General features: G+C 46.8%; 1 protein-coding gene across 9 annotated transcripts in view; it reads left to right on the top strand.

Moving 5' to 3' along the window:
- The window catches only part of LOC147016673 (uncharacterized), a 107,279-nt gene that overhangs the window by 82,608 nt on the left and 1,572 nt on the right, over window positions 1-23,099 (top strand). For all 9 annotated transcript variants that reach the window (XM_085845570.1, XM_085845578.1, XM_085845572.1 and 6 more), the window contains 2 exons: window positions 3,347-3,480; window positions 22,983-23,099. The exon at window positions 22,983-23,099 is cut by the window's right edge and continues 1,572 nt beyond it. In XM_085845570.1, coding sequence (XP_085701696.1) covers window positions 3,347-3,480; window positions 22,983-23,099 — 251 coding nt within the window. The remainder of the gene's footprint in view (window positions 1-3,346; window positions 3,481-22,982) is intronic.

Here is a 23,099-nt window from a genome sequence, read left to right as displayed (position 1 = left end):
TACCATGCCCAAGGAGTTGCTGCAGCTGTGCCCAATAAGCTGATTCCAATGATAATTGAGGTAACACTGGTCAAAGAGCATATTATGAGACCAGGAATTCGGCACAACTTGGGTGTCATTTCTCTGGTCTCTGTATGCGCTCCAATTGAGATGATTGATCTCACCGTGAAGGACGCATTCTATGCCACGCTCGAGTCTGTGGTTGATTAGTGCACCAGGCGAGATACTCTTCTAGTCTTCGGGATTTCAATGCATTGACTGGAACTGACAGGAATGGTTATGAAACATGTGTTGGTCCCCATGCATCTATAACTGTGAACCAGAAGAGCACTGGGTTCCTTGACTTTGCAAGAAGTCATGGACTTAGGGTAGCTGGTTCATGATTTCACCATCCACAAGCTCATCACTGGACTTGGTGTTCCAATGCTGGCGGTGTGACAAAGGAGGTTGAACATGTCCTCATTGACGGTCGCTGGAGGATGATCCAGAACTGCAGGGTCTATCAGAGTGCTCAGTTCCCTCAATACTGACCACAGACTCGTGCAGCAACTCTGAGGTTGCAATTTAAATCTGGGAGAATGCTACCATCCCAGCCTAGGCTGGAAGTTGGCAAGCTAAAGGATGAGAGGGCAGCTGAGTAGTTTGTGAACTGGCTGAGTGGGGATTTGGAGGGTCTGGGTGCTTTGGGAAATCTTGAAGAGTTGTGGAGCACCTTCAAGACCACCGTCTTTGATGTTGGCGGTGGAAGTCTTGGAACTCACCAGAGGGCGCAGAAGAATTTTGTCTCTTAAAGGACAATGGATACCATTGACCAGAGTCGCAGGGCAAGGCTTAATGGCAGAGCTGAAATGTTCAGGGAATTGAGGCGTAAAACTGTACGTGCGCAAGGGGTGGACAAGGAGGCCGATGTGCGATTAATCTGTGAGGGTGTAGAGCATCACCTGTGGTCAAGTGATTCTCGTCCTGCTTTCAGGGGAATTCGCACATTGCATTCCTCCAAGCCCGTCTCTCGGTGAACTGCAGTTAGAGCAGAGGGTGGTGGGCTCTTCACAGAGGATTCGGATTTCACAGATGATGCAGTCATCTTTGCGGAGACTCTAGATATCCTTTTGGGGGCCCCCAGATATCCTCTAGAGTCTAGATTTTGGGGCCACTGGATTACGGGTTACTGGGTCAAAACTAAGATCCTGGCTTTCAATGACATCTTGGATACTGTTTTGTTGTCTGTTCCTGTTTGTGCTTAAGATGTTGAGGTCACGAAGAGATTCACTTTCCTTGGCAGTGATATTCATGTCTGTTGGCTGTGAGCCAGAGGTCAATGGACGTCTGAGTTCGGCCTGCGGAGTCATGGATTCACTGGAACATGAGGTATGTTTCTGGTCTGGTTTCTGGTCCTTGGTGAGTTTTCTGTTTTCTGAGTTTTCAGGTCCTTGGTGCTTTCATTTTTGCTCTATGGATGTGAGATTTGGACTCTGACCAAGGACCCAAGATGGAGACTTAATTCCTTTGGTATCAGGTCTCTTTGGAGAATCCTTGGAAATCACTGGTCAGACTTTGTTTTCAATGAGCAGTTGCTGAGAGAGACTCGAATGAGATTTGCTTCCTGCACAGTCCGTGAGTATCAGGTGTGGCTGTCTGGACATGTGGCTCATTTACCTGACGATGATCCTGCACACCAGATTCTCTCAGTAAGGGAGCCTCGTGAGTGGAGGAGGCCAATGGGCCGACTGCATGCCTCGTGGTTGCAACAGGTTTATCAGCATCTGAAGGAGATGCGGATGTGCCAGGCATCTGCCTGGGGGATGGCCAGACAGAAGCCACTGGAGTACCGGCGGAAATGGATGCAGCGACGCACTGCTCTGGCACATGCTCCCACACCTCACATGACCTGAACCTCAGAGAGTGCTGAAATACCAATGTTCAAACGCTTGAACTCAGATGATAACAGAGACAGGTGATCATCCTCTCTTAGGGATGGGACATTTCAGGTACCCACCCGAAACGACCGCCTCAGGTTAACCCAAGGAGACTGCCATCTGGTGGACTACACCTCAGCACCACCTGACACACACTACTGCAATCTGACCCAGGAAGATTACCCCGTGATTTTCCTCCTGTCATCAAAGAGTGGGGGTCCCGACGGCTTTGCCCCAATCCCATCATCCGGTGAGCTGCCCTGCAAAGGGCAGCTTGACAGAAAGTACTCCCTCGGAGTTGGGTTTTCAATCTTCTTTGCGTTTTTCTTGTGTTTTTCGGAGTGTAGTGTTTTACGGTGGCTGGAGTGCAAATCCTGCCACCAACCTCCGAAAAACAAAGTAACCCAACTGCAGGAGGACGTCCGCAGACACAGTTGGGCACTAGATATGGATGGCTGTTGGCACAAGGAGCTCCTCTGCCCTTTGACAGATTTTGTTTTTAATCTTGTTGGGTGTCCATATCATACACCCTCCTCACCAGGAAACCTGGTGGGGGAGACTGTTTAGTCACTGACAACCCAACCATGAAACAGGTTAGTAGAGGTTTACATAGTACCTGTTGCAAGTCACAGATCTATTCTGGCCTGACCTGACAATCAGGTCCATTCCTTGAACTCATTTGTCATCAGGAAACGAACTTGGTCGGCATTGGATCATTGGTATTAGGCTCTTGGGCTATATCCATAGTCCATACACAAAATGGCAGAATTTAGAACCCCACCCTCTCCTCATGCTTCTGCCAACACTCCATTCTTCTCCCATGTTTTTCCTTCCTTTTTTCAATTTCCCACCGTTTGACCTCCTCTCCTGCATATGACATATGTAAATGGCCATGCCAATGTCACTCTATCTTTCATATCCAAAGCTTTCAAACAAACTTCACACGAGTATTGTACCATATAGGCCTACGGAGGCTAACAGGATGGCCTGGAGGTATGCATACTCGCTTCGAAGCCATCGAACCTGGGTTTGAATCCCGACCCAGCTATAAACTGCCATTCCGGTATTCCAGAGGCTGGGTGAGTCATCAATGTGTGTGCTGTCCCTCAGATGAATGTCAAACTGGGTTCCCCGTCTGTCAACATGAGTTGATGGACATTAAAGATTCCACGGTGTCCTTCGCGAAGAATAGGCGAGCTATCTCCAGCACCCTGAACAAATTCCAAATTCCTGCCCTAACTACTGCTGGGAGGGCAATGCCAAACTATCCAGCATAGTTTATCCAGCCAAAATCCAGCATAGCATCCAGCCAAACTATCCTCAAAACTGCTTCAGAGTCCTGAACCTGCCTTTTAGCAGAACACCAGACTCCGAAATAAATACCATATGCGAAACAACAGCTGCTGACCTGTAATTTTTCACCTTCCCAGGTTTGTAAACCTCACAGACAACCCACTTGAGCCCCACGTTGAGCTTCCTGTTCCAGACGATGAAGACATCATGGATAGAGAGGAGTTTGGAATGGAATTCCTGTCCCTCTATCTCGATGAACTTTACAACAGCGGTAAACTGTAGCTGCAACACTGCTCATTTCAAATGAAATCCATACTGTATGGACAATTGTGCCCTTGAGTCTTTGCCAACATTCCATATTCAATGTGAAATGTAAACACAGAATGTGGTCCGACTTCAAAAAACAATTGTACTATGCAATACACCAAGTTTAAAACAGTAAATACTATGTTGTCAATGTGTAAACGCATCTCACCTTTTTATACACATGCTACATTCGTCAGTGATAACCTGGCATAGCATTACCACTTATTCTCTAATACCATTCACTTTGTATGAGTAATATTATGAAATACAAAAGTACCTGTGGGTTCATCATTTTCATGGGACCACTACAGTGGTTTATACAGCTGGACAATGCCCAGTGAGGAAAGGATGTATTCCAAATATCGTCTAGATACTTTCATAGATTGGGTAAAGGATTGGTAGATGTATAGTCAGGGAGGAATATAGGGTCCCCATGCACCCGAAGGATATATTTTTCTAACTTACATTTTTGTAATCCTGAAAGTGTCTAGAAAAGGAATTTTGATGTTCCCATCGCGAAATATTGTCCCATGGGGTCTGTTTGGTGGCCATCTTGGATTTCCAATGAAAATCAATTATTGCCATAACTTTTGAACTAGACATCATGCAAAGATAAATGATACAATTTTTCTGTGTAATTTTGACATGAGGAATTGATTTGGAGGGTTATTTTCATGATTCAAGGGGTTTTTATTTAGCAATTTGCACAAATATAAAAAAAAATGTACCCATATGGCTGTTTGACCTTGACTCTATCGTTCAAGGTCAAATCTGAAGGCACCAAATGATTCTGCATGCACCATTTACTATTAGTACCTACTACATACCTAACCTCCCATACCAATATTTAAAGAGTTACAAGCACTTTAAAGTTTGTGATATAAATAACTTTGGGAATCCCCCCTCCCCTCCCCAATGTCATGTGACTTATGACACATAATTGTCACCAGATATGTAAACACAAGACTCAGAGGTCGATGAAAAAGGAAAGATTTTGAAAGTGATGTACTGTTTTAAAATGAAACAATGAAGCAATATTAAATATAGCAGTGCCAAGAACATGTATAACTAGAAAATTGATTATTTCATGAAGGGAATAAGGAATCTCGGGCAAAATAGGTTGAAAATGTCATGGATTTTGAACAAAAGGGAATTCCCAATTGCCCCCCCCCCCTTTTTTAAAGTGTAACCTCTGGGAGGTTAGGTATGTATTATGCACTAATAGGAAATCATGTATGAGGAATGATTTGGTGCCTTCAGTTTTGACCTTGAACTAATATAAGGGTTCAAGGTCAAACAAACATAAATTGACTGGCAAGCTCTCATGAAGGGAGTGTGGTACTTGGGGATGTCAAGATAGGTGAATTCATGTTTTTGACCACATTTGAGTCCATCCTATTAATGCAATGTCTCTTTTATTTTCTAGGTGAAGGCTTTATTGTAGAATTAGTAGCAAGAACTATGCTTTGGTGGTGGTAAAATGAACTAACAATTGTAGTTATAGTGTGGTGGTGGATAATCATGTCAAAGTCAAGGAAACGCAAGAGTGATAATGGTGATGGGTTTGAAGAACTGTGGAAGCGTCCTCCTATAACTTGTATTTTACATGTGACTGGCATTCAGCATGGCTATTTCACATCACTTAGTAATATCAAGGGATCAGCCACTGACAAGCTAGCCCTGCTGCATAGTATTCGTGACAAACGACTCATCGAATCTCAAGATTCACCCAATCGCATGGAGGAAGCCTGTAACAATATTCCAGAGAGTCTTTCTGGGGCAGATTTAGAAGCAATTGGCTATCATCGTGGCTGCTACCAAAACTTCACTAAAAACCTAGATCGCTTGAAGTCTCGTGTAACATCCAATGAAGCCTCAACATCATGCTCCCCCCCGTAAACCACCATCATCCTCTGCCATGCAGTTGTTCCCTCCAGAATGCATTTTCTATCAAAGGCTTGAACTGAAAGTCTTGGGGAAGACCGAGCGGTGGCTCAAGTTCCCAGTATTCAAGGACAAGGATGGAGCCTTGAAGTTTCCCATCTGGAAACAAATTGAGCCCCAAGCCCTAGAACTGGAAAATAGTGCTCTATATCACATGGTACAAACCTGTTTGCAAGAGAGGCCCAGTTTCACCAGTCATGTCGCAAGTCATTCAACTTGAAGTCTGTCAATCACCTGCGTAATACAGCCCGAGCTGCAAAAAATGCCAGCGATACAGATCAGGTTCGTAAAGCTGCTGCACATCTGAAGTCATTCACTGCTGTGCTTGATTTCATTCAAAACCAAGTGATTGGACAGAATGAGTTTGTGCAGCTTGCATCATTGCGTCTTCTCTACATCCAAGAGTTAGAGAGAAATGGCTTCCCCAATTCTAAATACAGAAGTGAGAAGCTGAAGACTCGACTTGAGATCCATGACATTCATGAGCAGATTGCCTTTGCCAAGGTCAATCCAGGTGACAAAGGCTGTATCATTTATAACCTGGTCTACACTGCCAGCATCTCCATTGCAGATGCAGTGGCCCATGCATACAAGCTGGGGTCCAAAGACAAGTACGAGGATGTGGCCCTGCTCCTTCGTAGTTTAATTCAGCAGGCATTCAGGGATTCAAAGCCACTTCCCTGGCCTCCTACAGCTGATGATCTTGAGGTCAAATCACCAGAAGAACTCCCACCTTGCAGAGACAACCTTGTCCCACACATTGAACGTGTGAACCACCGCCTTGCCAACTACAAGCGAGCAGACAAGCCATTGTTCTGGCGTCCAAAGACATATGATCCTGGACAAGGCTGGGAGAAGACTGGGGAGGGTATCTTGGAACCAGTATGGTCATGTGGCCCTATCCTTCCTCCTTCTCTCATTGACTTGCTGGAGAAAACAGCTGAAGAGGTGGAGGAGGGAGAAGAAGAGGAAGAGCATGAGATTGATTACGATGAGCTTTTTGAGGACGAGATAAACAGTCGTACAATGGCAAAATAACATTGCTGACCACGTCTGTAGCTTGTCCTCATGTGCAAGATGAGAACAGTTTCCTTCATGTTCTTATTGTGACTTATTGAACTCATATTTTGTTATTTTTCCATAATTACTGGCAATTTTAGTTAATTCCAGACTCCATGGGAATTTTACATTTTGGTATGTATGAAAATAGATAATTTTCAAGAGCTTGATTGTTATTTGTTCTGTTTATTTTTTCCAATATTTTTTTTCAGTTTTATGATAATAAGCTTGTTCAAATCATGAAAATAACCCTCCAAATCAATTCCTCATGTCAAAATTATACAGAAAAATTGTATCATTTATCTTTGCATGATGTCTCGTTCAAAAGTTATGGCAATAATTGATTTTCATTGGAAATCCAAGATGGCCGCCAAACGGACCCCATGGGACAATATTTCGCGATGGGAACATCAACATTCCTTTTCTAGACACTTTCAGGATTACAAAAATGTAAGTTAAGAAAAATATGTCCTTTGGGTGCATGGGGACCCTACCTTCCTACTAGACTAGTAGTTTATCATAAAGAAATGTTAGTTGCTGGGGATGAGTAAGAATTATAAAATAGGGATTGCATGAGGCAAGGGGCAATGTTGGAGTGTGTCACACAAGAGAAGTATCTGCGGGTGGTAATAGATATGTGGGTCAACAGAGAACACAGTACCAGGTAGCTATAGGTAAAGCTAACAGGGTTTAAAGTTGTATTAGTATTGGGATAAGTTGTAAGCAAAGGAGGTAGTTTTAACACTGTACAGGAATTTGGTGAGACCTCATCTGGAATATTGAGTTCAGTTTTGGTCACCGCATCTGTGTAAGGACGTACTGTAGTTGCCAAAGAGAGCAGAGGGTTTAGCGTTGAGATACTAGATTGGTTTCGGTTCCGGGGCTAACGAGAGTCAGCTATGAGGAGCGGCTGAAGTAGACAGGACATTAGAGGGGAGGTGAAATCATGAGGACATTTGATTGAGATGTTTAAGATAATGAATGCAGAAGAGTTTTTCAGCAGAATAGGCCATGATAGGATGAAGGACCATTGCCTGAGAGTAAAGAAAAAGGAGGAGAGTGAGGACAGCAATATAGCAAGAAGTCTTTCAGTCAGGGAGTAGTTAATACATGGAATGGTCACCCTGGAAAGGTCGTGGCAGCAGAAAGAGGAGAAAGGTTCAAATTGGAATTAGATATCTAAATGCATTAGACGAGATAGAGTGGTTCAGGGATATTGGCAGGACTTGAAGGTAGCTTGGATGTGGATGGGTGATGGTATCTGGTGGTGATGGAGCACAGGCATGATTGGCCAAATGACCTCATCCTGTGCCAAAGTTCATTGAAAACACTTAGGGTACTGGCATAAAGGCTTCCTTTTTCTGAAAGATAATGTGGGATCTTTAGCATTCACAAGCAAATGAAAGTAGGTGGGCAAGCCGGCTGAAAACTCTACTATACGTATATCCACTCCCAGCCTTCCTCCCCGAACCAGAAGAGTTATGGTAGCTCCACAATACAGTGCCCTTAGCAGATTGCAATTGCATAAACTTCAGTTCATTTGAAAATCAAAATCCAGCAGCAGACAAACCGACATTATCATACCATATATAATTCGAGAAGTGTCTGTTCTTATGTATTTGCTTGACTGCTATGCGCTCCTGGACCGCTGGATGGAAATGAGTTGAAAATGAGTGATTGGACTCGTGATGTGCACAAGAAGATTTTGGATGATTTTTTAAAAAGATCCTAGTCCCACGGGTTTAGGTGGGATGGAGGATCTCATTTCTCTCCATTGTAAATATTGTCGTGTTCAGGTCGGTTAACACCGACGCTGGATGGATGAGCCGAACTGGCGGTTTACTCTCTCAAACGACGAATTGTGGTGGACAACGCGCACATGGGTCGTGAGGAGAGACAGGAGAAACCTTCAAGCTTTTAAACCCAACGGGTTTATTTCTCAAACCGCAATAACAAAAAGAACCAGGGATGATTGAACGTGATGGAGGAGATGACGGTGGGTTGTGGTGTGGAAAAAAGGGGACACAAAATCGATAATAAATAATTACTATGTACAATGAGGAAAAATAAATCTAAATAAACGAAGGTGCCTCACTGCAGACTCAGTCACAGACGGGAAGGGGACAAAACTGGGCGTCTCAGCTCTGGGCAGCGGGGATGAGCAGGTGATGATGAGGGCCGAGGAGCAGGACGATGAGACGAAGCACATGGGTAGGTCGACGAAACGGGGCAAGGCAGGAACGACAAAATGGGCAGAGGCAGGTAGGTGGGACGAACAGGCACAGGACAAAGTCAGGCAAGCAGGATGACCTCCTTAAAAACTCTCATCATCCTATTTTCCTCAGAACTCGATGCATATCTCTCTCTCTCTCTCTCTCTCTCTCTCTCTCTCTCTCTCTCTCTCTCTCTGTCTCTCTCTCTCTCTCTCTCTCTCTCTCTCTCTCTCTCTCTCTCTCTCTCTCTCTCTCTCTCTCTCTCTCTCTCTCTCTCTCTCTCTCTCTCTCTCTCTCTCTGTCTCTGTCTCTCTCTCTCTCTCTGTCTCTCTCTCTCTCTCTGTCTCTGTCTCTCTCTGTCTCTCTGTCTCTGTCTCTCTCTGTCTCTGTCTCTCTCTGTCTCTGTCTCTCTCTGTCTCTGTCTCTCTCTGTCTCTGTCTCTCTCTGTCTCTGTCTCTCTCTGTCTCTGTCTCTCTCTGTCTCTGTCTCTCTCTGTCTCTGTCTCTCTCTGTCTCTGTCTCTCTCTGTCTCTGTCTCTCTCTGTCTCTGTCTCTCTCTGTCTCTGTCTCTCTCTGTCTCTGTCTCTCTCTGTCTCTGTCTCTCTCTGTCTCTGTCTCTCTCTGTCTCTGTCTCTCTCTGTCTCTGTCTCTCTCTGTCTCTGTCTCTCTCTGTCTCTGTCTCTCTCTGTCTCTGTCTCTCTCTGTCTCTGTCTCTCTCTGTCTCTGTCTCTCTCTGTCTCTGTCTCTCTCTGTCTCTGTCTCTCTCTGTCTCTGTCTCTCTCTGTCTCTGTCTCTCTCTGTCTCTGTCTCTCTCTGTCTCTGTCTCTCTCTGTCTCTGTCTCTCTCTGTCTCTGTCTCTCTCTGTCTCTGTCTCTCTCTGTCTCTGTCTCTCTCTGTCTCTGTCTCTCTCTGTCTCTGTCTCTCTCTGTCTCTGTCTCTCTCTGTCTCTGTCTCTCTCTGTCTCTGTCTCTCTCTGTCTCTGTCTCTCTCTGTCTCTGTCTCTCTCTGTCTCTGTCTCTCTCTGTCTCTGTCTCTCTCTGTCTCTGTCTCTCTCTGTCTCTGTCTCTCTCTGTCTCTGTCTCTCTCTGTCTCTGTCTCTCTCTGTCTCTGTCTCTCTCTGTCTCTGTCTCTCTCTGTCTCTGTCTCTCTCTGTCTCTGTCTCTCTCTGTCTCTGTCTCTCTCTGTCTCTGTCTCTCTCTGTCTCTGTCTCTCTCTGTCTCTGTCTCTCTCTGTCTCTGTCTCTCTCTGTCTCTGTCTCTCTCTGTCTCTGTCTCTCTCTGTCTCTGTCTCTCTCTGTCTCTGTCTCTCTCTGTCTCTGTCTCTCTCTGTCTCTGTCTCTCTCTGTCTCTGTCTCTCTCTGTCTCTGTCTCTCTCTGTCTCTGTCTCTCTCTGTCTCTGTCTCTGTCTCTGTCTCTCTCTGTCTCTGTCTCTCTCTGTCTCTGTCTCTCTTTCTCTCTCTCTCTCTCTCTCTCTCACACATGCCCAACCGCCCTGTTCTCCTCAGACTAGACCTCAGCATTTTTCCTCAGCGATACCAACTCTTTTTCCTCTCGTCCTCTTCACCTCAGACTCCCAACTCTCTCTCTCTCTCTCTCTCTCTCTCTCTCTCTCTCTCTCTCTCTCTCTCTCTCTCTCTCTCTCTCTCTCTCTCTCTCTCTCTCTCTCTCTCTCTCGTTCTCTCTCGCCCAACTTCTTTTCCTCTTTACCTGGCAATGCTGCGCCCCTCCCAGGCGATCCGTCGCACCACCCCTTGGGAGGCGTCCATAGCTTTGCCCCCCCCCCCTTCATGCCAAGTCTCCCGGCGCCTCCTGATTGAGGTTGACCTGGAGGTTATACACATGATTTTCTTTACCATAATCCCTAACTAATTATTACCGCTACCACCCCCTGTATGGTATACATGCAAACAAGACAATTTTTAAGCTAACATTTCCCTATCTATACATTGAGATGGCTATCTACTCACACACAGACCACACCACATTATACATTCCTATCTGATCTATGGTAACATCTAACCCCCCTCTCCCCCCACAAATGTAACACAAAAACTCTCAGCCGCCTTCTCCTCAGTCTCATGGCATAGCGCCACTCCCAGCGGAAGGAGGTATTAAAAGTCAGACTAAAATATGGCAATTAAGGAGCAATTAACCCTTGTAATTCTTAGGGAATTAACACAACTGTAACGATGGGTTCTTCACCAGTTATAACCAAACATTAATTTGTGAAAAAATTCTTAGAGCTCATCCAAATTCTGAAACTCCTCAGAATTTATTTCAGTGGACCTGACAGTTTCAGTTCAAGAGCTTGTTTACTTCCCTCTGGACATTTTTGCATTTATATTCCTTCCATCCATTGGGATCATACTCTGTGCAGAGCATTAGTGCTGCCTTAGCAGTCTCCTTGGCTATTGTGCACAATCCTGGAGGGGTCACCACTCCAAAACAGGATAGCAGCAAGCTGGCACTCATTTTGCTGACCTCAGAAGGACGACAGGCTGAGTAAACCCACCTGGTGTTATTTCAACAGCATGACATTGGCTCAAACTCAAGACCCTAATATCTTAAGGCAGCCACTTTAACCATTGAGCCAACACCAGGCTTTACAAATAATAATACTGTTACGGATTCGCGCCCGCCGGAGTGCTGACGGCCACGTAACTCGAATCGCGGCACGTCGCCCACTGGACGGACAATCCAGTCGTGACCCTCTCGGACTAACGCCGGGAACCAGTCACGGGTGGACCTTTCGGTCTCACCGCGATCGAGCCAATCGGCCCCCGCGTGGGATAGGGTTGCTCGCCAAATTCGACCTACCTAAGTACCCACACGGAGGGTAGACCGGGCGATCGCACCTCGCCGCAGGTCGACTTCGGACACGGGCCACTTAAGCGACCCGTTCCGTACTATCTGGATAACCGAGCGGTGTTATCGTCGGCCTCGACGGTTCGATTAATTATCGGGCGTATTCAGCCCACTACCAACCCTTTACGTGAAGCAAGATGAGGATTCAATGAAAGAAATGACGAAGCGAAGCGGGAAACAGTTCAACATAAAGCACATAAAGATGAACGGAAAGCACACATATACAATTCCACCAAAAGCACATAGAAAAGAAGAAGACAAAAAGCAAATGCGACAATGCAGATCTAATACCGACTACGCGAGCACACGGCAACACTTATACAATTTTACTTCACAGACGGCGCCGACAACACACATTCCCAAAGCAAAAGAAAAGAGAACCACCTTCCAGGATGAGGGGGTAGGCGGGCCTGGGGCCGAGACCGTGTCGGGCCTACCCGTCTGGTGATGAGACGCGGAGCGGCGGTGGTGCCTCAACTCCGCGGGCCTCGCGGACAGTGTCTGGTAGGGGGTGGGAAGGGGGCCCCCTTGGTCGCACTATCTCAGCGCGGGGGGAAACAGGAGGGGGTTGCTGATGCTCGGGGAAAGGAGGATTTTTACTCTGTCTCGGGTCCCGCGACGAGCGTCTCCACCTCGACCAGGTCGCGCCGTCGGCCTCCCTGGTGTGCAGCTCCCGGCACCGACGCGAGCACCCCCTCGTCTGCCTTCGCCGCCGCCGCCTCTCCACAGCTCCGTCCTCTTCGCTCCGACTCCAACTCCGAACTCTTCCTCCTGCGAACTCCCCTGCACTCAACTTCCAACGCACACCACGACTTTTCCTGACGAACGCAGCCGCTTATATAAGCCCCGTGGCTTCGCCTTTGACCCCCTGCCTTCGACCTTTCACCTCGCTCCCCATTGGCCCGAGAAAAAGTGGGCGTGAATGCTTTTTGATCCATGAATTTGCATATAGCGACCGCCCTCCAACGCCCTGGAGGCGGGGCCAAATCGCCCCTCGCTCACCGATTGGACGGAACAAAAGTGGGCGTGAGTCGTTTTTGATCCGTTTTTGGAGCGGAAAGTCCGTGGTTTTGTACACGCTATTCGGCGCGCGCCCTGCACGAGTCCAATACCGGTACCCACAAGCGGCGCAAGAACGGTGGCGATGCGACGGTTGCGAGGTGTGACGGTAAAGGTCGTGGCTGTTGTGGTGAAGCGGCGCTGTGGTGGGTGGTTGATGTTGTGATGACTGTTGAGACGTGGTTGGTGGTGGTAATCATGGCGGTTGGTCCAAAATAAAGATAGTAAAAGAAAAACGGCTATCCTGAAGAGTCGCAGCACTCATGAATGATATTTATTCCCTCTAGACAACGGGTTTGGGCCTAACTACACATATACTTACCAAGATACCTCACCTAAGGGACCTGAATGGTGGTTTGCGAATTTGGTCAACCACAACAATACAGTAGTTTATGTTTTCAAGGATCATGGTAGAGCTTCAAGAGACCCAAAGCAATTGCTACTTTACCGCCACAAAATCCAACATATCAGGCTTACTAAGTTTAATGGATTCCACTTCGGATTGTTTGACAAAGAAATGGATAGCTTGTTGTTTTTTATTTATTTATTACAGACACCATATCTTTAGCAGTCATTTTTGGACCATTCTGCCAGTTTCTACATTGCTTTATTACCTCCTCCACCAAAGGTGTTTTTAGGTTATGTTTTCACCTTTCGGTCGATTTGTTTGTCTGTTTGTGAGCAGGATATCTCAAAAGGTTATTGATGGATTCGTGCAAAATTTGGTGGAGAGGTTGGGTGTGTGACAAGGACGAATTGATTAGATTTTGGTGAAGATCCGGATCTGAATGCTTGAATTTTTAAAGTGATTCTTCACCATATTGAGAGATAGGGGCTAAAAATGATATACAGCACGATATCTCAAAAAGTGATGCACGGATTCGGACGAACGTTTGTGGGTGAGTTTGGTCGGTAACAGGAACAATCCGATTAGATTTTGATTCAGGTCCAGATTCAGATCGGCCTATCAGTGGGATACAAAACGTAAACTTGCTGTTCAGCCTGGCAGAGGTGTGCGCTCTACCAAGTGCCATTCTAGTTTCCTCCTCTGGTAGTAAGCACCAGGGTACATGATTGCCTTTGCAATTTTCATTTTTCAAAAGACTTCAGTTTTCTTATTTTCGAATGTAATATTATCTAATCCAATGTACAATGCACAAGTCTTTCCCAACTTCCCATATAGTTTAAGCCCAAGGCCCTGGGCTCTTCTCACTTGGATGCAGGTTGAGTTGAATAGGCATCGAGTGTGTATGTGTTGTTGGTTGCTTTCTCTACATCTGGGTTTCAGAAGGTGGAACGGTATCCTCTCAGGGTTTGAAGTATCCACCTCAGTTTCTGCGAAGGATCACGATTCATGGACTTGGTTGCAAAGTTTTCTTGTTCTCAACGTTTTTTGCCAAGGGCTCTTTTCAGGATCGTCAACCAGCCCCGGACAGCCTCCAACTCTAAATTGCTTGTTGTAATGTTTCCAGGGATGGGTTGTGGGATCTTTGTGAGTTAAAAAAAAAATCATTCCCATTGCTCCAATTATAATTGTACCAGTGATAATTATTACTGGTACAATTTCAGTGCTCTTCAGCTTCCAGTGGTCGGGTTGTCGGCGACTAAACCGTCTCCCCCACCAGGTTTTCTGGTGAGGAGGGTGTTTGGATATGGACACCCAGCAGGATTAAAAACAAAACCTGTCAAAGGGCGGAGGAGCTCCTTGTGAGCCAACGGCCATCCATATCTAGTGCCCAACTGTGTCTGCGGACGTCCTCCTGCAGTTGGGTTACTTCTTATTAGGAGGTTGGTGGCAGGATTTGCACACCGGCCACCGTAAAACCCTTCATTCCGCAAAACGCAAAAACGCAAAAAAATCTGAAAACCCACTCCGTGGGAGTACCTCCTGTGCAGCTTCCCTTCGCAGGGCAGCTCACCGGATGACGGGATTGGGGCAAAGCCTTCGGGACCCCCAATCTTTGATAGGAGGGAAACCACGGAGTAACATCCCTGGGTCAGATTGCGGGAGAGTGTGTCGGAGTGGTGCTGAGGTGTCGTCCACCAGACGGCGGTCTCCTTGGGTTAACCTGAGGCGGTCCCTTCGGGTGGGTGCCTGGAATGTCCTATCCCTAAGAGAGGATGATCACCTGTCTCTGTTATCATCTGAGCTCAAGCGTTTGGACATTGGGATTGCAGCTCTCTCTGAGGTTCGGAGACCGGATTGCGGCGAGATAATGGTGGGTGGTTACACCTACTCTTGGTCTGGTCGCTCTGATGGTTACCATACCCAAGGAGTTGCTGTAGCTGTGTCCAATAAGCTGACCCCAATGATAATTGAGGTAACACCGGTCAACGAGCGTATTATGAGATTAAGGATTCGCCACTCCTTAGGTGTCATTTCCCTGGTCTCTATTTATGCTCCGACTGAGGAGAGTGATCTCACCGTGAAGGATGCATTCTACGCCACACTCGAGTCTGTGGTTGATCAGTGCCCCAGACGAGATACACTTCTAGTCTTGGGGGATTTCAATGCATCGACTGGAACTGATAGGGATGGTTATGAGGTGTGTGTTGGTCCCCATGGGTCAGGAACTATGAACCAGAATAGCACTAAGTTCCTTGACTTTGCAAGAAGTCATGGACTTAGGGTGGCTGGTTCATGGTTTCAGCACCCGCAAGCTCATCGCTGGACTTGGTATTCCAACGCTGGCGGTGTGGCAAAGGGAATTGACCATGTCCTCATTGACGGTCGTTGGAGGATGATCCAGAACTGCAGGATCTACCGGAGTGCTCAGTTCCTCAATACTGACCACAGGCTTGTTGTAGCAACTCTAAAGCTGCACCTTAAATCCTGGAGAATGGTACCATCCCAGCCTAGGCTGGATGTTGCCAAGCTCAGGGATGAGAGAGTAGCTGAGGAGTTTGCGAACAGGCTGAGTGGACACTTGGGGGGTCTGGGTGCTTTGGGGGGTCATGAAGAGTTGTGGAGCACCTTCAAGACCACCGTCCTTGATGTTGCCGGTGGATGCCTTGAAGTTCACCGCAGGGCAAAGAAGAATTTTGTCTCTCAAGGGACACTGGATACCATTGACCAGAGTCGCAGGGCCAGGCTGAATGGCAGAGCTGAGCTGTTCAGGGAGCTGAGGCGTAAAACTGTACGTGCACTGAGGGTGAACAAGGAGGCCTATGTGCGAGGAATCTGTGAGGGGGTAGAGCATCACCTGTGGACAGGTGATTCTCGTCCCGCTTACAGGGGAATTCGCGCATTACGTTCATCCAAGCCCATCCCTCGGAGCACTGCAGTTCGAGCAGAGAGTGGTAGGCTCTTGACAGAGGAGTCTGAAGTGAAGGCCCGCTGGGCCGGTTACTTTGAGCGGTTGTACCAGGCTGATCCCCCAGCTGTCGAGTTGGACGTCAAGGGTGTTACAATCCCTGTTGCTGACCCTCGAATCAACTGTGGTCCACCATCGCTTGTGGAAACACAGGCTGCGGTGAACCAGTTGAAACGGGGCAAAGCTCCAGGGATCTGTGGCATCCATGCTGAACTTCTCAAGGCTGGTGGAAATGCTGCACTCGTGTCGTTGCATGCAGTTTTGTGCTCTGCCTGGAACACAGGCATCATCCCAACTGACTGGAAGAGGGGCCTTGTTATCCCTCTCTGGAAAGGGAAGGGTGATCGCCAAGACTGCAACAACTACCGAGGGGTGACGCTGCTCTCAGTGCCGGGCAAGGTCTTTGCTCGGATAATTCTAGATAGGGTTCGCCACCATCTGCTTGAGCACCAGCGTCCAGAGCAGTCAGGCTTTACACCAAAGAGGTCAACGATTGACCGTATCCTTGCACTTCGTGTCCTCACCGAACGCAGACGAGAGTTTCGGCAGGGGCTGCTTGCAGCCTATGTTGATCTCTGTAAAGCGTTCGATTCAGTGAATCGGGATGTCCTCTGGAGGATTCTTGGTCTTCGTGGGGTGCCACCGAAACTGATCGATCTGATGTCTGAACTCTACTCTGGTACTGAGAGTGCTGTGAAGTGTGGTGGTACCATCTCTGACTTATTTCCAGTTGTTACTGGAGTTCGTCAGGGATGTGTACTTGCCCCCACACTTTTCAGTACTTGTATGGACTGGATTTTTGGGAGGATGTCGGAGCGATCAAGTTGTGGTGCATCATTTGGCAATGTCAAGATCTCGGACCTTGACTTTGCAGATGATGCAGTCATCTTTGCGGAGACTCTAGACATCCTCTTGGGGGCCCTCGAGGTGCTGAATGAGGAGTCGGAGCCGTTGGGATTACGGATTTCTTGGGTCAAAACTAAGATCCAGGCTTTCGGTGACATCTTGGATGCTGCTGTCCTGTCTGTGTCTGTTTGTGGTGAGGATGTTGAGGTCGTGGACAGATTCACTTACCTTGGCAGTGATATTCATGTCTCCGCAGGTTGTGAGCCGGAGGTCAATAGACGTCTGGGTCGGGCCTGGGGAGTCATGGATTCACTGGATCATGGGGTGTGGCGCTGCCGGTACCTGTGCGGGAGGACGAAAGTCCGAGTCTTCAGGTCCTTGGTACTTCCAGTCTTGCTCTATGGGTGCGAGACTTGGACTTTGACCAAGGATCTGAGACGGAGACTTAATTCCTTTGGTACCAGGTCTCTTCGGAGAATCCTTGGCTATCGCTGGTCGGATTTTGTGTCCAACGAGCGGTTGCTGAGAGAGACTCGGATGAGATTTGTTACCTGCATAGTCCGTGAGCGTCAGCTGCGGCTGTATGGACATGTGGCTCGTTTTCCTGACGCTGATCCTGCTCACCAGATTCTCTCAGCGAGGGAGTCTCATGAGTGGAGGAGGCCAGTGGGCCGACCACGTGCCTCATGGTTGCAGCAGGTTGACCATCATCTCAAGGAGATGGGGATGGGCCTGGCATCTGCCTGGGGGATGGCCAGACGGAGGCCCCTGGAGTACCGGCGGAAAGTGGACGCAGCGACGCGCTGTTCTGGCACATGCTCCCATACCTGACCTGACCCTTCAGCTTCCAGAATCTTTTCACTTCATTCTTGAGGTCTTGATATTTTGTCATTTTCTTGATTTCCATATTATTTACACCAAGATCACTGGGTACTGAAACCTCAATGAGCAATATTTTATTTTCCTTTTTGTATCTGAGTACTATGTCCGGTTGCAGTGCTTTGTTTTCTATGTTCACGCAGGATGGGATCATCAGGTCATACGTGAGCATTACGTCCTCGTTTTCAATGAACGCCATTGGTCCATGTTTCCATGAGTTTTCTAGGACTGAGATATTGAAAGTTTTGCAGATATGCCTGTGGATTACCCCACATACCTTGTTGTGCCTCTGTGTGTACAGCAGTTCAGACATGAGTTTTTTTTACATCCCGACAGGAGGTTTCTTGTACTTTATGTTTCGACCTTACGAAACCTACACCTGTCCGATTGACTCAGTCTCACCATTTTCTTCAAGCCATTAGTGCACTGTCCTTGGTCTTGGGCATTTATAATGTTTTGTTCTCCATCCCAGCTAACCTGACCTCTTCTTAGCCATTCCAGTGAACCTTCTTTGTCGACCCCCAATCTGTCCAACTCTTTTTTTTGTATTTTCTTCCTCTTTTTTTTATTTTTTTCTCTCATAATTGTCACTATATCTGTTGATATTTCATCTTATATTTTTATTTCCTCTTTTTTGCATTTGAAGAGGTTATATTTGTTGCCGTTTCTTGTTTGGTGTGTGACATTTTCTGTTCGCATGTGTTTTTGGAAGTTTCTTGCAAGGTGAGTGAGATACCTTCTCTTGTTTGTTGTCTTCATGCTTGTACACAAGTTGTGTTCTGTCGTCTGTTGAACTTTTCACATACTCTGCTAATCTTATAGTCATGACTCTGTGCACTTGATTGAGTTCGATCAGACAAGCACCTCCTTCTTTTCTCGGCAGGTACATTGTTGGGATGCACTGCTTTTTATGGAACCTTTTTTTTTTTAAATGTCCGATTGGGGCAAGCTTACTATTCCACAGCTACATTGGAACACTGGTACTACAAGCTGGTTTATGGCTTTGATTTGGTTAACTGGGGAAAGGTATGTTTTCAAGATTATCCTTTTTTACGCAGGTATTCCTCGGCAATACATGACTTTTGAAATGACGTAATCTGCCCCAGAATGCTCAGCGTGCATGCGCAGAAGCCTCTAGCACCAGAGTTCATCGGGACAGCCGAATGTATCGCATGTGTACCAGAGAAGGATTGTTACTTAGAATGGCTCAGAAAGCTTCTAAAAGAAGCCAAGAATACTTGGAAATGTACCTGCAGGAGAGGGGTCCAACTCTTGCCCCTGCCCAATGATAGAGTTGGAGAACTTTCTGAACTCACCCAAGAAGATGATAGCTTGCAGCTCCCTGTACTGCAAGCTCCTGACACCGTGGACCTGTGCAAGGCCCGAAGGTTTGTAGAGGGGCATGTTCTACCCAAACCTTTGACCATCATTGCCAGTGAGTGGACTTTGATCCTTGCGGGATTACTTCATGCAGACAAGGCAGACTTGGTAATTTATTTAATGGATGTGTGCTATTGGAAAGACGATGCCACCATTGCCAACATTCAGGCAGACTTCACAGAGGGAGACACCATATCTGGTTTGGTTGCTCCTTAACACCGATGGGAAGGTCCTGCAGTTGGGTTACCTTTTTCTCGGAGGTTGGTGGCAGAATTTTCACTCCTGCCGCCGTAAACATTTCATTCTGCAAAACACAGAAAAAAACTCAAAGAAATTGAAAACCCACTCTGTGGGAGAACCGCCCTTCACAGGGCAGCTCACCGGATGATGGGATTATGGCAAAGCCTTTGGGACCCCATTATTTGATGATGAGAGGAAAAGCATGGGGTAACCTTCTTGGGTTGGACTGCAGTGGTGTCAGCATGGTGCTGAGGTGTCGTCCACTATATGGCGGTCAACATGGGTTAACCTGAGGTGGTCTCTTCAAGTGGGTGCCTGGAAAGTCCTATCCTTAAGAGACGATGATCACCTGTCTCTGCTATCATCTGAGCTCCAGCATTTGAACATCAGTATTGCAGCACTCTCTGAGGTACAGAGACCAGATAGTGGTGGGAACATGGCAGGTGGTTCCATCTACTACTGGTCTGGTCAATCTGAAGGTTCCATGTCCAAGGAGTTTCTGTAGCTGTTTCCAATAAGCTGACTCCCATGATAACTGAGGTCACACTGGTCAACGAGCGTATTATGAGACAAAAGATTCGTTACTCCTTGGGTATCTTTTCCCTCGTCTCTGTATATGCTCTGACCGAGGAGAGAGATTTCACCATGAAGGACGCATTCTACGCCACGCTCGAGCCTGTGGTTGATCAGTGCCCCAGATGAGATACTCTTCTAGTCTTAGGGGATTTCAATGCATCGAATGGAACTGACAGGGATGGTTATGAGACATGTGTTGGTCCCCATGGGTCTGTAACTGTGAACCAGAAGAGCTCTGGCTCCTTGACTTTGCAACAAGTTGTGGACTTAGGGTGGCCGGTTCATGGTTTCAGCACCCACAGGCTCATCGCTGGACTTGGTATTCCAATGTTGGTGGTGTGGCAAAGGAGATTGACCATGTGCTTGTTGATGGTCTCTGGAGGATGACTCAGAACTGCAGGGTCTACCGGAGTGCTCAGTTCCTCAATACCGACCACCGGCTTGTTGTAGCAACTCTGAGGTTGCACCTTAAATCCAGGAGAATGGTACCATCCCAGTCGAGGCTGGATGTTGGCAAACTCAAGGAGGAGAGGGTAGTTAAGGAGTTTGCGAACAGGCTGAGTGGGGATTTTGGGGGTCTGGGTGCTTTGGGGAATCCTGAAGAGTTGTGGAGTGCCTTCAAGCCTTCCATCCTTGATGTTGCCGGCAGATATCTTGGAACGCACCATCAGGCAAAGAACTTTGTCTCCTAAAGGACACTGGATACCATTGACCAGAGTCGCAGGGGCAGGCTTAGTCACAGAGCTGAGCTGTTCAGGGAGTTGAGGCATAAAACTTTAAATACGCTGAGGGTGGACAAGGAGGCCTATGTGCAGGGAATCTGTGAGGGGGTAGAGCATTACCTGTGGTGAAGTGATTCTCATCCTGCTTACAGAGGAATTTGTGCATTGCATTCCTCCAAGCCCATCCCTCGCTGTACTTCAGTTAGAGCAGAGGGTGGTGGGCTATTGACAGAGGAGTGTGAAGTGAAGTCCTTGCTCTACGGATGTAAGACTTTGACTCTGACCAAGGATCTGAGACGGAGACTTAACTCCTTCGGAACATGGTCTCTTCAGAGAATCCTTGGCTATCGCTGGTCAGACTTTGTGTCCAACGAGCATTTGCTGAGAGAGACTCAGATAACATTTGTTACCTGTGTCGTCTATGAGCATCAGCTGTGCACTCTATGGACATGTGGCTCGTTTTCCTGATGTTGTTCCTGCTCACCGGATTCTCTCAGCGAGGGAGCTTCGCGTGTAGAGAGGGCCAATCATGTGCCTCGTGGTTGCAGCCGGTTGATTGGCCTCTCAAGGAAATGAGGATGGGCCAGGCATCTGTCCTGGGGGATGGCCAGATGGCCCCTGGAGTACCGGCAGAAAGTGGATGCAGTCACACGCTGCTCTCGCGCATGCTCCCATACCTGACCTAACCTCTTCCACCGCATCATATTTGTATGATGTTTCATTGTCTTGCTCTCGTATTGTTATATCTTGGTTAATTTTTATGTTGTCCGTTTTTGTTGGTTTACCTTGTACGAATGTGCACGTGGCACACTTATCTCGGCCAAATTCCATCTGAATATCGTTGGAGTACCATTTCATTAATTTATGTTGTTCTGCAATTTTTTTATCGTTTGGTGAAAAAAGTTTTAAATCATTCCATGTACGGTAGATGCGTCACATTTCTTGCTTGTTTGGATGTTCTTTTATTCGATGTTACGGTGTATCTGCGTCCTTGCTCATTGACGAGGTTACTTAGTGGATCCAGAGCGAGGCAAAACAAGAGGGGGAAAGGCTGTCTCCTTGAAAGATCCCGAATCATATTTTCACTCCTGGTGTTTTGATCTTCCCTTCCGAGTGTTGCATTATCGGTGTGGTATTCCGTAGAGCCGTTGCTTTCTCAACCAGCGTGATTATTGTACATATGCATGCACTTTATCATCCATGAATGTGGGATGCTGTCAGAAGCTTTTTTGTGGTCTATCCATGTTGTGGACAATTTGGTTCTTCTTGTTTTGCAGTTTTCAAGAATAGCCTTGTTTAGTAGTAGATGGTCTATCATTCCATAGCATCCTCTCTTGCATCCCTTCTGTTCTGTCTCTGGACCTCCTTCTTGTGTTTGGTGGTGGTACATCGTTTCTGTGACGATTCTTGTTAAAAGTTTGTGTTGTTGGTCGATAGGTTATTCGCCGGTATTTGTGACGTAGTTGGGTTTCTTCAGATTTTGGGATGAAGGAACGTGTTACCTTCTGTTCTCCATTCATCCATTTCCTGATACTCTTGGACAAGTTCATTGAATGCTCATCTATTCTCATCGAATATATTTATTTTCATCTATTCTTTTTTCATTTATTTATATTTTCATTTACGGATGCTTTCCATTGGTTCTTTGATGTTTCCTGGTGTATCTGCTTCAATGTCCGTTGGCACACAAAATTACCGTGCTTCTCTATTGTCTCTGGTCACTCACCTGCATTTTTTTCATTTATTTATATTTTCATTTTGGATATGCCTGGTGTTGGCTTAATGGTTAGGGGGTGGGCTTGGGATATGAGGATCCTGAGTTCTAATCCCACTTGCTGTTGCATTAATACCAGGTGTGGTTGACTCTGCCTGTCATCCTTCTGAGGTTGGCAAAATGAGTGCCAGCTTGCTGGTATCCTGTGTCGGAGTGGTGACCCGTCCAGTATTGTGCCCATTAGCCAAGGAGACTGCTTAGGCAGCCCCAATGCTCTGTACAGAGTATGGTCCCAATGGATGGATGGATTTATGGATGGTGTCCAATGATTTTGTGATTTTTCCCGGTGTATCCATCGGCACACAAAATTTCAGCTTTCTCCGTCACCCGAAAGGTACTGATCTTCAATATCGGTCAGTCAGTCAGTCAGTCAGTGGTTAGAAAGAACTTTATATATTGGATATGCACTGTATAGTTTTTTTTTTTTTTAATCTTGACTTTTCCCTCAGTTTCCATTGTCTTTGAGTGTGCCTTGAAACAGAGCCTTCTTTGCCATGTGTCTCTCGCTGCTAAAGTCACTCGGAGGGGAATTGTTTTTCCCAATCACACAACAGAGATTGTTAAAGTTACTAAGAACAGTCGAATTTCGCTTTTGCAGAGGGCACAAAGACAACGATAGAAGACACCAATGACCAGAAGAGTGGGGTATCAGATGAGGAAGTTCTTGTGGATGAAGAACAAGATGGAAGCAATGTTACAGAGCAACTCCGGGGAG

The sequence above is a fragment of the Eptatretus burgeri genome, chromosome 11, assembly GCF_056783735.1.
Source record: "Eptatretus burgeri isolate ZD-2024b chromosome 11, Ebu_testis_v1, whole genome shotgun sequence".
Classification (NCBI taxonomy): Eukaryota; Metazoa; Chordata; class Myxini; order Myxiniformes; family Myxinidae; genus Eptatretus; species Eptatretus burgeri.
Note: the sequence above shows the minus strand (reverse complement) of the source record. Positions and strands in the feature narration are given on the sequence as shown.